The 13,057-nt window shown below is 40.4% G+C and overlaps 1 protein-coding gene across 3 annotated transcripts in view; it reads left to right on the top strand.

Annotated features, from left to right (window-relative positions):
* Positions 1-13,057, top strand: part of SPEN (spen family transcriptional repressor) — a 75,002-nt gene that overhangs the window by 42,783 nt on the left and 19,162 nt on the right. Inside the window, exons 4-9 of one of the 3 annotated variants that reach the window (XM_067311229.1) lie at positions 4,263-4,423; positions 6,687-6,887; positions 7,751-7,902; positions 10,402-10,527; positions 11,131-11,244; positions 12,438-12,551. In XM_067311229.1, the coding sequence (XP_067167330.1) occupies positions 4,263-4,423; positions 6,687-6,887; positions 7,751-7,902; positions 10,402-10,527; positions 11,131-11,244; positions 12,438-12,551 (868 nt within the window). The remainder of the gene's footprint in view (positions 1-4,262; positions 4,424-6,686; positions 6,888-7,750; positions 7,903-10,401; positions 10,528-11,130; positions 11,245-12,437; positions 12,552-13,057) is intronic. The other 2 variants (XM_067311230.1, XM_067311231.1) reach the window with 2 other exon arrangements.

Here is a 13,057-nt window from a genome sequence, read left to right as displayed (position 1 = left end):
AAGTTTTGTGTATCTGAGCCAGACAAAAGGGCGCCTGAAATCCTTCCTGGTTAAAACTTCAAGTTCTTCATGTATTAGCATATGTGACAAGCAAAATGATGAAAAGCACCTAAAAGGCGAATGAAGCTGTAAGCCTAATATGTTTAAAAAAGCAAATTCCCAGCATAGACTCCCTCTCTGTGAAATGCGTGTGTTGTGACAGCTCAGGAGATTATTTTTTTCTGCCTGCTGGCATTCTGCTCCAGCAAGCTTACGTGGATGTTGAAGAGCAGGTTTTCCTGTGTTGGGAAAAGGCTATGTGCCAGAGCACATTCTGCGCCTGGAAAAAATCGGCACGTCTCTCCTCGTTTTTTATATCGCTAGCGAAAGGGGCAAACGAAGTTATAAAGCCATTTTCTTTATGCCATTTTGCTTGCCTCGAGACCTATTGATTACCTGAAATACTGTCAAGGAGCATGATGATTCGAGCTATCTGTTACCTTCCTGGGTTAAAATTTTCTTAGCTTTCTGAATGGTTGTTTCTCTAAAAGCTTTATGAGCTTCTGCTGTTAAATAGATTTTGTTAGGGGAATTTTTAATAACTTCTTTTCTAAGATTTGGCAAAGGACAGTTGTTTTCAAAATCACTTGCAGGAAAACGAAAAGCCATATTTGCGTTTTAATATTCTGGGAACGTATCCTTGTGCAGCTTACATGTTTTAGTTTTGTGTATTTTTAAAACCAGGGTAGTTTAAAAGGAGTGCTGTTTTTCTGCTTGAAACTGCATATAACTCACTGTCAGATGCTTTATTTTGATTCTGCTATGTGCTATAACTGTCCAACAAACCAGCTATAATTAACTGTTCCATCATTCTCCTGTTCACAGCACATAAAAACTTTTACTTACTTTTGAACATTTATGTTTGTTCCTTCAACTGGAAAAGTAATACTGCTTTCTCTAAAGAAAGGAGAATTGCACTGCATAATTTATCCTTGCTACCGTTTTTTTTCCTCTCTGAAAACTGAATTAGGAGATCAGGAAAGCGCAAATTACTGTCTCAAAAAGCCTTGATTTGTTTAGGGACACGAACTCCTAAAACTCCCTGGAGTAAATGGAAGTTACCCGCATGATGGCTGTTTCTGAAAATGTGCTTATATCGAATTCAAGCTCTTGTAGAATTTATTGTCTTACCAGACTATTGTTTTGGAGATGTATGTGATTTATTGAGGACATCTTAAGATGTCACCTGGAGATTATCTTTTCCCCTAGGGGAAGGCTATGATTTTAATAATATAGTCCATGTTTTAAGCATCCTTATAAAAATGCTAAAAACAGCCCATTCCCATTTTAAAGCACCGTTTAAATATAAACCCAGTGCTGCCATTTGCTTAAAAGATAGAATCTTAGAAAAGTAGAATATTTAAAATGTTTTAGGCAATATGTAGTTGATCATAATACAGAGCATTAAGACCTGAGAAGGTCTTAAAAGAGTAAAGGGACAGAAGCTTGTCGAAGCCCTAAAACGTATTTCGGGCCTCCTCGAAGGGAACGGTAAAACATGAAGTATTGTGGTTGGTTTGGGAATTATTTTCAGATTCTCCCCACATGCATTCTCTGTCTATGTTTGTGTTTTAAAAGAGGTTTCTCTATTTTGTGCCAATTTATTCCATAGTGGTAGCTGATAACTGGCATTACTCCTTCGGACTACTGAAAGCCTGTTTACACGGGGCCACTTTTCTCCTCCTTTTCCCCAAGGGCTGTAGAGAAAGACTTGACTTTTAATGAGGGTTCGAGGTGGTAAAGCGTTACCGGAGGTGAACAGTTAGCAGCAGGGTAGAAAGCAGAGGGAAAGGGATAAATGGTTCCTGGGCAAAACATGAGCAGTGAATTGCAGCTGGCTTCATTTTTAGGAACAAAATAGTTTACTGTATTAATGATCTAGAAGAGGGAATGAAAGTAGGTTGCACAGTTGCAGATGAGACAAAAATAAAACGAGCACAAATTTCTAAGAAAAATGAGACTGCACGAACGGGCTTCTCAGTGGTAGGAGATTCAGAGCTGGCAAATGCAAGGGATTATAAGCAGGAAGGGAAAATGTCATTCTATGTGAAATAACTTCATATATAGTGCTTCGTTATAGGTCGCCAGCGATCACTCAGGAGGAAAAACCTCGAGAGTTATTGCTGCGAGGGAGCAGAGCCCACGCCGAGGAAGAGGGCAAGAGAAAGGTGTCAGGCTTTCACTCCTGTCCTGGCGTTGCCGTATTTTCTCTGCTCTCCCAAAGTGATGCCGGACTTCCTCCTTTGGGGACAGCAGAGTAGGAGGAGAGGGTGTGGGAAAAGTGGGAACACGTGAAGAAGCTTGATGGCAACTGGACTTAAGGGTCGGTCAGAAAAGGAGGGTTGTAATAAGAGGGCGAGACCAGGAGGAGAGTTTTCTCAGGTTCACCATCCCTGCTGTATTTTGACTTTTTTTCCGTTTTGTTTTTCTGTGGTTTTGTAGCCCCTGCGGATTGTTTTTCAGCGTTTTCAGAGGTTGCCTTCCCTTCTGCTCCTCCAAATATAATGGGGACAGAGCCCAGGGGCTTTTAGTAATATGCCACAGTTCTGGTTGCACAGAGATGTTGAGAAGGAAAACCAGTTTTCTGAAATCTTTCAGAATAATTGCCCTCTTGCTGTTACACTGGTGTTATGCAAACGAATGGTGTACCCGTACTCTGTTCTGCCCTGGTTAGCCGGCCTCAAAAAACACACTGTGTAGAAGAAGAAGGTCCCAAAATCAAATAATGAAGATGAGCAGCAGCCCAAGGCAGTTGCCCTGAGGGCAGAATGGAAGGATTTAAGTGGATGAATGTAAAGAGGGAATATAAACAGTCCATAAAATAATTTAGGATACCAAAAAAAAAAAAAAAGATAGATTAACTTCTGTTTAGCCTTTCTTGTAAGATATGGAATGAAACCAAAAACGATTCACTTGAAAAGCAGCAAATTTCAAACCGATCGGGTTGTTTTTACACGTGGCAAACCTTCACCCACTGCGTTTGGTCTCTGAGTTAAAATTCTGGCCGAATTTTTTTAGGCAGTTGGTCATGCAATGGAGAATGAGCTCCTCCAGGGTTATGTCAGACAAAATTATTTTTAGAAATGTTATAAGCCCTCATGCCTCGGGGAAGAAATCAGCCACTCCGAAGACGATGACGTGTCCCCACTGGGCAAGCTTTAATAACATTATTCTCTATATTTCCTACTCTTTGGCGAAGCGTCTACCAATCTGCACTGTCAAGAGTCAGTGGACTAGATTGACTCCCCGTATGATCTAATATGCAAATCCTCTTCTGCTGTAATTATTGTTTATAAAAGCTGTTGGGTCTAAATGCTTTATACCCTGAAGTTTGCTGTTGCGACTGAGCTTGTAAACAGCGTTTGCTGATTCATACGCCTCTATCTAGGTTATTCTCCAGCAGTTGGCGAAAAAAAAAAAAAAACTGGCTGCAGTTTTCTCACAAGAAACGGTGGCTTTTAGTATCGGCTCTTTGGAGGGACGAATCTTTTTTTAAAAGATGCGTAAGAGGCATTAAGGAGAAATCCGGAGCCGATTTTTCAGATTGATGGCAGCGCCTGTGAGCGCCATAACGTTTCTTTTTAACCGTGAGCAGGCCACGAAGGATTGCGAGGCCTCGGCAGGCCCCGGCACCCTCTCTGTATTTTTCCAGTCTTCCCACACAACCTAAGCTGATAAAACACCACGTTACACTGAATTAAATCTCCTCTATTGTCGCGGAAATGTAACAGGATCTGGCTGACATTTTACCCGTATTCTGCTTCCTTGACCGTCTCCTCCGAGGATTTAGTAAGAGAATATTTGCGGAATGATTACAGATTCCTTTGTACAGCTGGAATGTGTGGTGGAAACGGGATTTTCCGCAGCAGACAAAGGAAAAAGGAAAGTCCTTAAAATGTTGAATCCATCCCGTTTCCCTTATCAGCACAGTTTGTTACCGCGGATAAATATTTTACTTGCGTGCGGTATGAGACCTGTGTTGCTGTGTCTTGGGGGTGGGCAGTTGTGCAATGCTGAACGATTTCACTTGCTGCCGCTGCCATCGTTGAACACATGCTCGATCGTTGCTCAGAGGAAAAGGGAACAGATGAGTTAAAAATCCAAGCAGAAAATGCCACAAAAAAACCGCTGACATTTTGTTTTTAATTGAAATACACCATCTGTCCTCTGGTCACTTTGTGTCTCTTTACATTGATCCGTTGTTTCCTTTATGCCTTTTGTAGCAGTGACTCCAGCAGCAGCTCAAGCGACGAGTCCCCGGCACGGTCAGTTCAGTCGACAGCAGTTCCAGCACCTGCATCCCAGCTGCTTCCATCTCTGGAAAAAGATGAACCCCGCAAAAGTTTTGGGATCAAGGTGCAAAATCTTCCAGTGCGCTCAACAGGTAAAATTCATGTGTGAAAGTGTCTCTTCACAATGCCAAAAATGGGGAAAAAAGGAAGAGGAAGCAGATTAGAGACTGATGAAATAATATTTATTGTACGTTTTTGATATTAAATGCATGCAGTGTTTTGAACCTCTTCAATACTGAACAGGAAAACATGAGTGCAGTTTGAGCCATCTTTTATGAAACTTGGTTTCAGGGTAATTGCTGCCATAAAAATGTAATACAGTCATCAGATTACTTACGAAAAGCATGAAGTTTTGAATGAAGATACCTTTGGGAGACTTCAGAGTTATTCAGGAGTTTATTGTTGTTTTAGGACTCTTCACTGAGTTTAACTTCTGAGTTTCCCAGGTCAGAGGGGGAGTCTTCCTACGACTGTTACAATTTTTGCCAGAAGTTTAACTTCCTGAATCCCTGAAAGAAAATTTAAATAGCAGGCAAATTCCAGAGGCACTATGGTAAAACTTGCCCAGTGCCTTCCCCTACTGGATCCTATTGCCAGCTTCTTACAATGTTACCAAACTTCAGCTGTTCAGGCAGAACTTTTCCACAATTTTTTTATGTTTGCTGTCTGCCTCATCATAGTTTTGCACCGATAAGGTTAGAGAAAAATACTTTCTTTAAATAATATTCGTAGGCATTTTGTTGAGAGACTACCATGTCCATGCTTTGGACGCTGGAACTGGCGTTGGGTAGGAGGTTGTGTTTCTGTCCGATAAAGGCCTTCTTTCATCCCTCTGGAGGAAAAATGCAATGCAGACTTGGCTACGTTACGGAGGTCTTAAAAATGCCCTGCTGTTGACTGCAGCACGGGGGAGGATGGAAGGAAACTTATTAGAGTAGTCTGATAGAAAAGCAACTAAGAAACTTTAGGGCAGCTTGGGGCTTCTGATGAGTAGATGATAGGAGACGAGAGCGTATTAGGTTTTCGACCCAAAGCCTTGCCTCATCTAGTGCAGCAAATGGATGGTGCTCTCGGAAGGAGTGGTGAATGGTGACACCCTCCGTGACCTGGATTCGTGCTGGAGAAGCTGAGAGGTGTGTATTAAATGAGGCAGGGGCTTAAGGGATGCCAGGATTGCGTCTTTGACAAGGCAGTTGAATGCTGCCTCCGAAGACTAGATTCTCGCGCTGCTTCTGCCTCAGTTCTTGTGTGATGGTGGGAAAATTGCTTAATTAGTGACCATCTGTGAGAAATTTTGCAAGTCCCTAGCTTGAGTCCCTTGGCTTGAGCACTCACAGCTACTGGAACTGGTGCTTTGAAACAGTAATGTGGATTTTTGGGGGGGGGAAACCAGAAGCGTCTCAAATTTTTCACTTAGGGCAGTTTTGACCATTTATTCTCACTGTGCCTCAGTTTCTTTTTTTGTGTAGTATGAAGATATTAGGGTTTTCTATCATAATGTTGAGTATCGTAAAACACCCTTGAGCATGTTCATAAAAATATTTGAATAGTGCTTGCTAAATAATGCAGGGTACCACTCACCGAAGAGTACAGATGACCACTGTTCTCTGTGTTGATAAGGGAGAGATCCTGTGGAAGAAAGAGCATGGGGTCATTTGGAAAAAAATTGCAAAATTAATTCATACATACAAAAGTACTGGCTGAATTAAAATACTGTTTATTAACTTTTTGAGTAGCGCATATTGCAGTGTTAATATTCTTTCTACAGATGTTTTTCTGTAGTATTCCTTGAAGTGACACGACACCAGAGTAGGTGCCCACAGATAGCAGGCAGATCGTATGATCATGAGTCAGTGTTTGCAAAATCTGATGACTCTGCACGCCCAGTTATCTTTCTGAATTGACTGAAACAAATGCTATATAACTTTGATTTCCATTCCAGGTGTCTCATCCTAGCTTTGCAGAACTGCTCTATGCGGTATCTGTTTGCTCATGCTTTCAGTGGTGGGATTATTAATGAAGTAATGTTATTTATTTCTTCTTCATCATCTTGAAGTGGATGTCTCTTAGAAGTAATAACTATATGCTATCAGCTTTTGTCATGTAGAAGTCTGCACGGATAGTTTCTTGGTTTTAAAAAACAAGGTGAACAGAAGGGTCAGTCAGAAGCTTTTTGCATGGGCAAAGTTAACATCTAAAAACAGAGCCTGACATCGCTTCTGTGAACATTCAGGTTCAGATGAAATTGGGTGAAGGCATGTTTTGGAGAGAATGTCAGATTTCTTCATGTCTTTTATGGTTCTGTTAAGTTGTTAGGAAATACATTGTTATACTAACATTTGTTTGTTGGCTTAGATACAAGCCTTAAAGATGGACTTTTCCATGAATTCAAGAAGTATGGAAAGGTGACGTCGGTGCAGATTCACGGGGCCTCTGAGGAACGGTATGGACTGGTGTTCTTCCGACAACAGGAGGACCAGGAAAAAGCACTAAATGCCTCAAAAGGAAAACTTTTCTTTGGCATGCAAATTGAAGTAACCGCCTGGATAGGACCAGGTAAGGTCCATGCAGTTCTTACGCTTTAACTGGGCGCATGACCACACGTTCACTGACTCTTATAAAAAGGCAGCATAGGAGTAAGAAATGTTAAACTACCTTGCTGCTGAAACATAATTTAAAGTAACTGGGAAATGTGCCAGAATAAATTCCAGAGCAGGAAGAGTGGATGCTCTTAGGTCAAACAGGGAGAGAATTCCAGTCTTAAACCTCAGGGTAGGAAACCTGCCATCCTCTCACGCAGTGAGATCCTCCAGCTGCTGGAAGAAGCGATGTAACCTTCCATAGCTCAGTGAAGCAGAAGCCAATAGATAATCTAAGCATAGCATTGAGAGCTCACAGGCTTTTTTTCTGCTTTTAATTACAAGGACTAAGGATGGCAAAATTCTTGAGGCTTTGGCGTGACTGACTGACTAGTGAAAACTGTAGCATTGAGCTCATGGTTTTAGTTCTCCCACTGTACTTCAAATAATTGTTTAGAAATTGATTTGTGAAAATAATTTTTTTCCATGTACTGTTCCCCAAATACCATGAAGCCTTATTTGAATTCTCAATAAGCACTAATATTTGTTAAAAGAATAAATTTCCAGAGAAGCAGAGCTAGAACGCAGCTACTTTTCATCTGAGGATGCTCAAATTCCTCAGCAATTAGCTAGTGGTGTGATGTAGAGAGTTCAAATTCTCTGTAAATAAAACAATCACAAGTATAGTACTGCTGTATTTTTGTCAAAGCGTTGATTAGTCTAATTCTGATCATACCTGCTAGTCTGAAAGTAGATGTGAAGAAACAAACAAAAGTGAACCAAACCCACATGAAAAACGCCTCTGTATATTATAGATTTCTTGCTCTTTTTTGCTTCTAGAAACAGAAAGCGAGAATGAATTTCGTCCTTTGGATGAAAGGATAGATGAGTTTCACCCGAAAGCAACAAGAACTCTCTTCATTGGCAACCTGGAGAAAACAACCACCTATCATGACCTTCGCAACATCTTTCAGCGCTTTGGTGGAATAGTGGTATGTGGCTTTTTTTTTCTTTTTTTTTCTTTTTTTTTCTTTTTTCTTTTTTTTTTTTTTTTTAAGTATATAGAGGTATTATTTTCCATTGCTTCTGTACAGACCTATAAAATGCTATAAGCAGTGGTAAACAGAATGTTGATCACAGATAATTCAGTCTTTTTATTTATATATATTTTTTCTTTATATATAAAATTTTATATAATATAATTTTGTATATAATTGTTACATTTTGTATAATAATTTGTCATTTATCTTGCTAGAATATACCCAGAAGCTTTTCTCTGCATTTCAAGTGAAATCTTAGGACGCTTGTATTGGGGGAGTAACTTTGCAATAGAAACACACTCTTAGGAGCAGCAGCAAGAAATGTATTTTCTGTTACCTCCAAGTGTTTGCAGAAAAACATAACTAGTTAGGCTGGTTATAAATATGCTTAGTGCTGTTTTCATGTTTAATCAGCACAAGTCTATGAAGTCTAAGCTTCCTGTTGATTTTTGAAACAAAGGGTTTAGTTGCTGCATGTGAAAATAGCCATCAGCTATGACAGTCTGTTCCCTAACAATCCAGCAGAATAGGCAGTAAGCAGATGGGTTAGTGATGACACATGCAGGATTCTGGTTTTCAGCTGAACTGGCTTAGCTGAGCGAGACAGCTAGAGCAGCAGTCGTTCCCTCCCTTCTCTTCATGCCACTCTGTATCAAGTCATACCAATGTTGGATTAAGAGTTTTCCAGAAAAGTCACTATCCACAGTGAGTTTAATTAATATGCTCGTGAATGCATCTGAGCTTCTACACTGATAGCTTGTCTCTGTACATGCTCTCTGTACAATGTTCTTCAAGTAGCTGTGGCTGCTTATGAACATGCGGTGCCTTAATCCTTCTGTTCTGAAATATTTTTGTGACTGTTGAGGTATCAGTCATACATACCCAAAACCCCGCGTGTACTTCCCCTCGGAAGGGAGGGGGGTGAGGGCCAGCTTCCATACACAATGCAGGCAAATATAAAATTTTCATTTTATTACGAGATCATCTGGCAGCTCTTAGGCATCCTGCCTCTGCTGTAATCTTGACATCAGCGCTGATTTATGAATTCATGCAGTGTCTGTGCCTTAAACCCTTCTCTAATGTGATACCAGCTGAGCTGTCCTGATAAAGATGCTTATCAGTAGTAGTGCACTGTCTTGTAAATTGGTTTTTCTGTGAAATAGTGCTAGATTGTCAATGTTATTAATCGGTCAGAATTGAGCGGTGGTGCTGCCTTGCAGAATTTCCATGAAAACTTACAAGCTCAGGTGCAAACGGGACCAGTTTTATGACCTTCTCGGTGGATAATGAGCAGAGTAATGATATTTTATTTGCCTGTCAAAAGAAATTGCTTGCCCAGGGTGAGTGGTCAAGTATAATTTGCCACGGTTGCAGTAGTGCTACTTCAGACACTTGGAAATTTAGTCTTCTATTAGTATTCCACTTAAATCATTAGGCTAGGGCTATAGAAATGTAATAGTTGTGTAAATCTCCCCCTGTTTACTTCTGTTTTCCTAGATAAAGAGCTCGGGTGAGACCGTATCAAACTGCTGCCTTGTCCCTAAATTTATTAACCATGAAATTAGCCTGTCCTGAATGTTGGAACGTTTATGCTTAAATTAGTGTGCTAGCATTGGCATGTAGCTCTCACAAAGGAAGCTTGTGCTATTTAAACAAATAAAACGAAACACTCTACCTTCTATTTTCAGCTTGGAATGAATCATAATATCGTGAGTTTGTTCAGAGACTTTCGGTACATTTGCCAGTACTAGTGCTAAGCTTGAATGTTAACCAAATGTCAGCTCCAGGCTTCTATTTTTTAAAATTGATTAAAATCGGGCCTTTTTAGGCTTTAGTGACTGCAGTCACTTTTGAATGGGCCTATGGTATCTTAGCATCAAATAACAGCAGTGATAGAAGTTTGGGATCTTTTTTGCCTTTGCCACGTCAGTGCCAAGCTGGTTCGAGAGACAAATCCAGCATCACTTTCCATTTCTAGGAACAGGATGGATCGAGTTTATTTGGAAGAGAAACCCTGCTTGGCTCTTGGCTCAGAAAGGAGGATTGGTTTGGAGCAGGTCGTTTTCTTTTGAGCCTTTGAGAGTGAAAATTCATCTATATTTCTTTGATTCTGAGTTGTCTCTTCTTGACATAATATTAACAAACCAAAGCTACCGTTTGTTGATCAGATCAGGCTTACTTCTGTAGGGTTGAGTTTTAAATCTGTGTTATGAAGAACTTTGCCTTCATCACTAAGGATTTGGCTTCACCACTTGAATGAGATATAGAAGAACAGTGAAGTTTTTAGCTATCTGCTAGTGTTTAAATCCTCTGTGAAGGAAACATTAATTAAACAGTGCTTGCTGTGGCACAGGGCTCTAAAAAAAAGTCTATTTAGATCTGGTTTACATTGCTGAATGTCCTTTATGGCCTGTTGCTGACTGTCGATTTGTTTTTTTTGTTTTTTTCCAGGATATTGACATTAAGAAGGTGAATGGTGTTCCTCAGTATGCATTCCTGCAGTACTGTGATATCGCAAGTGTGTGTAAAGCAATTAAGAAGATGGATGGGGAATATCTTGGAAACAACCGGCTCAAGGTAAAGAAATCCTCCCATGGACCGTATCCTTCTCCTTGTTAATTTTGTTTATGGTGTCATAGAATTTTTTGCATTAGCTTAGACTGTGGAAGTGAGATTTTTTTTCTAATGCGTTATGCCATAGGTCAGATCAGAGAGTGATGATTTCAACCACCACTGTAATTGGGATTAATCGGCATTTTTGTTGGCTGTCTGAGCAAGGAGGCCAAGGATTGAATAGACTTGGAGACTGACGTTCTCTGGCCTGTAAAGGTAGTCCTTGAAGGTCTGCATCTGGTGAGGCAGTGCTGGGAAGCTCTGCTGGTACTGATGATAAACGGAGGCTGTCAGTCCCCAGAGCTGTCAATCTGGCACCTTCCAGAAGCATTCAAATTGTACACAGAGCAAATGTTGTCAAACGTTATATTTGTTTAAGCATGCAGAATTATTTTTATTAATTGCTATTTGATTTTTGTCTTGCTTGCACCTGTGCGAGATGCCGATTTTAGAAAATCTGTACAAATGACTAGCTTTCTTCAAACAACTCTTAGTTAGGCGTGCTCTGTTCAGCTAGTTTAACGCTTGTGAATTGTACTGATGGAAGTTTTGCCCTTTTGTGTTCAGCTGGGTTTTGGAAAGAGCATGCCTACAAACTGCGTGTGGTTAGATGGTCTTTCTACAAACGTTACGGATCAGTATTTAACTCGACATTTCTGCCGATACGGGCCTGTGGTAAAGGTAGGTGGGAGGCTTTGGTGTATGGTTTGAAGTTGTTACTGTCTTCCTTTCTTTACATCCTGTCCTTTCAACCCCGACTGTCCAGGGCTTTATAGCTCAGATAGAGAAATTCTCTCTGGGGTGTAAATTGGCCTACAGGGAGCTGTAGCTTTGCATCCTGTTGATCCAAATATATAGAGTAGTTGCTTCTGGTTTTTTGAAAACAAGTATTTTGAATGAGCCGAGATAACAAATTTTGGAACCCGTTTGTCGCTCTTGTGCAGTACAGTCTCTCCCCAACAAAATTTTTTTAGGATGCTAACATTGTAGGAGCAGCAGTCTAATTATGTGGTTATACTTATGCATGCTGATTACATAATTAGACGTAACTCTGTTTGTCATAAGACCCCTAAACGACTTTTTAAAAGCAGATAGAACAGTCACGCTACCAAAGGTGCATCAAAGAAAAGAGAAAGTCAAGGGTTGGGCAACATACCCATGTTATAAAATGGGGGTACGTTAACTGTATGTGGCCAAGTCCCACTGCGTGTAGGTATTAGAGATTTATGCACATGCTTAAAGCTAAGCATGTGAGTTGTCCTGTGTATTTCTGTTGGACATTGATGTGCTTAAAGTTAAGCAATGTGTGTAAATCTTTGCAGGATCAGGGTCTTGCCTCCGTAAGGATTTTTGTGGGTTTGTGTTGCAGCTTTGACATTCTTTATTGTAGTTGCTGTTGCCTGAACAATAAGCTGCTGTTGCTAAAGGAAGCTAATATTTGTAAATTGAGCATTTAGCAACTGACAAGTGGTACTGCAGACTGTGATAATAAAACTGTTTCCATTTGGTGATTAAATGTTCCCTTTACCTTTTTTCCCCCCTAAGACTTATTGGAAATTTTTCAAAAAAAAAAAATAAACAAAGAGAAAGCACAAAACTGAGTCACCAAAGAAAAAAAATAAAAGTAAAATACAGAAAAACAAAATAAAGGCGTAATATACCTCAAGCCACAATATCCACAATTCAAAGCAGTCCCGTGTCCTTTTATTGTCTCTTCAGTACAATATGCCTCATCAGAAAAGCCTGGAAATTTACCTTGCTAAAATTATTTTCTTACTGGTATCCTCATGACTTAGGATTTTGTTGGGACTGACATTAAGTCCTGTGGATGAGGCTCTTATTTGGTTTTTGTTTTGTTTTTTTGTTTTTTACAGGTGGTGTTTGACCGCTTAAAAGGCATGGCCCTGGTTCTCTACAATGAGATTGAATATGCACAAGCAGCTGTAAAAGAGACCAAGGGGAGGAAAATCGGTGGGAATAAAATTAAGGTGTGCAGAATGACCTCCAAAAAAAGAAACAAATTGTATTTAGGCCTTACCCCTTAAACACTGGCATTTGCAGACTGCCAGCCAAAAGGAATACTTAGTGGGACATGCATGTCCCAGATCTCTAAGGCTTAAAACTATTTTTTTTATACTCGGCTTATCAAGATGTTAGGGTATCTTGAACCGTTACTTATAAAGCCTTTTCCAGTATTCTGCCGTTTCGCTGAACTTGTCTCTCTAAGCTCCTGAGTGTCGGTGTCCGTGCAATTACCTGATTTACCCAAATCCAAGGCAAAGTTTTATCCCTTTGTTTTGATGGTGGAAAAATAAAATCCGAAGATGAAGTTGGCCGTTCCTGTGGGATAACAGAGTGCTGTGTTTCAGCTGCTCTGGGCTGATTGCTCAGGTTTTTGACCTGTGTAACGCCAAGGTGATCTGAGGCGGCTTTTCCCTCCACAGCGGGACGGGGTATCACATGCCTTCAAGAAGGAGCCTGCACGCGGTTGTCA

This window comes from Apteryx mantelli, chromosome 26, assembly GCF_036417845.1.
Source record: "Apteryx mantelli isolate bAptMan1 chromosome 26, bAptMan1.hap1, whole genome shotgun sequence".
Taxonomy (NCBI): Eukaryota; Metazoa; Chordata; class Aves; order Apterygiformes; family Apterygidae; genus Apteryx; species Apteryx mantelli.
Note: the sequence above shows the minus strand (reverse complement) of the source record. Positions and strands in the feature narration are given on the sequence as shown.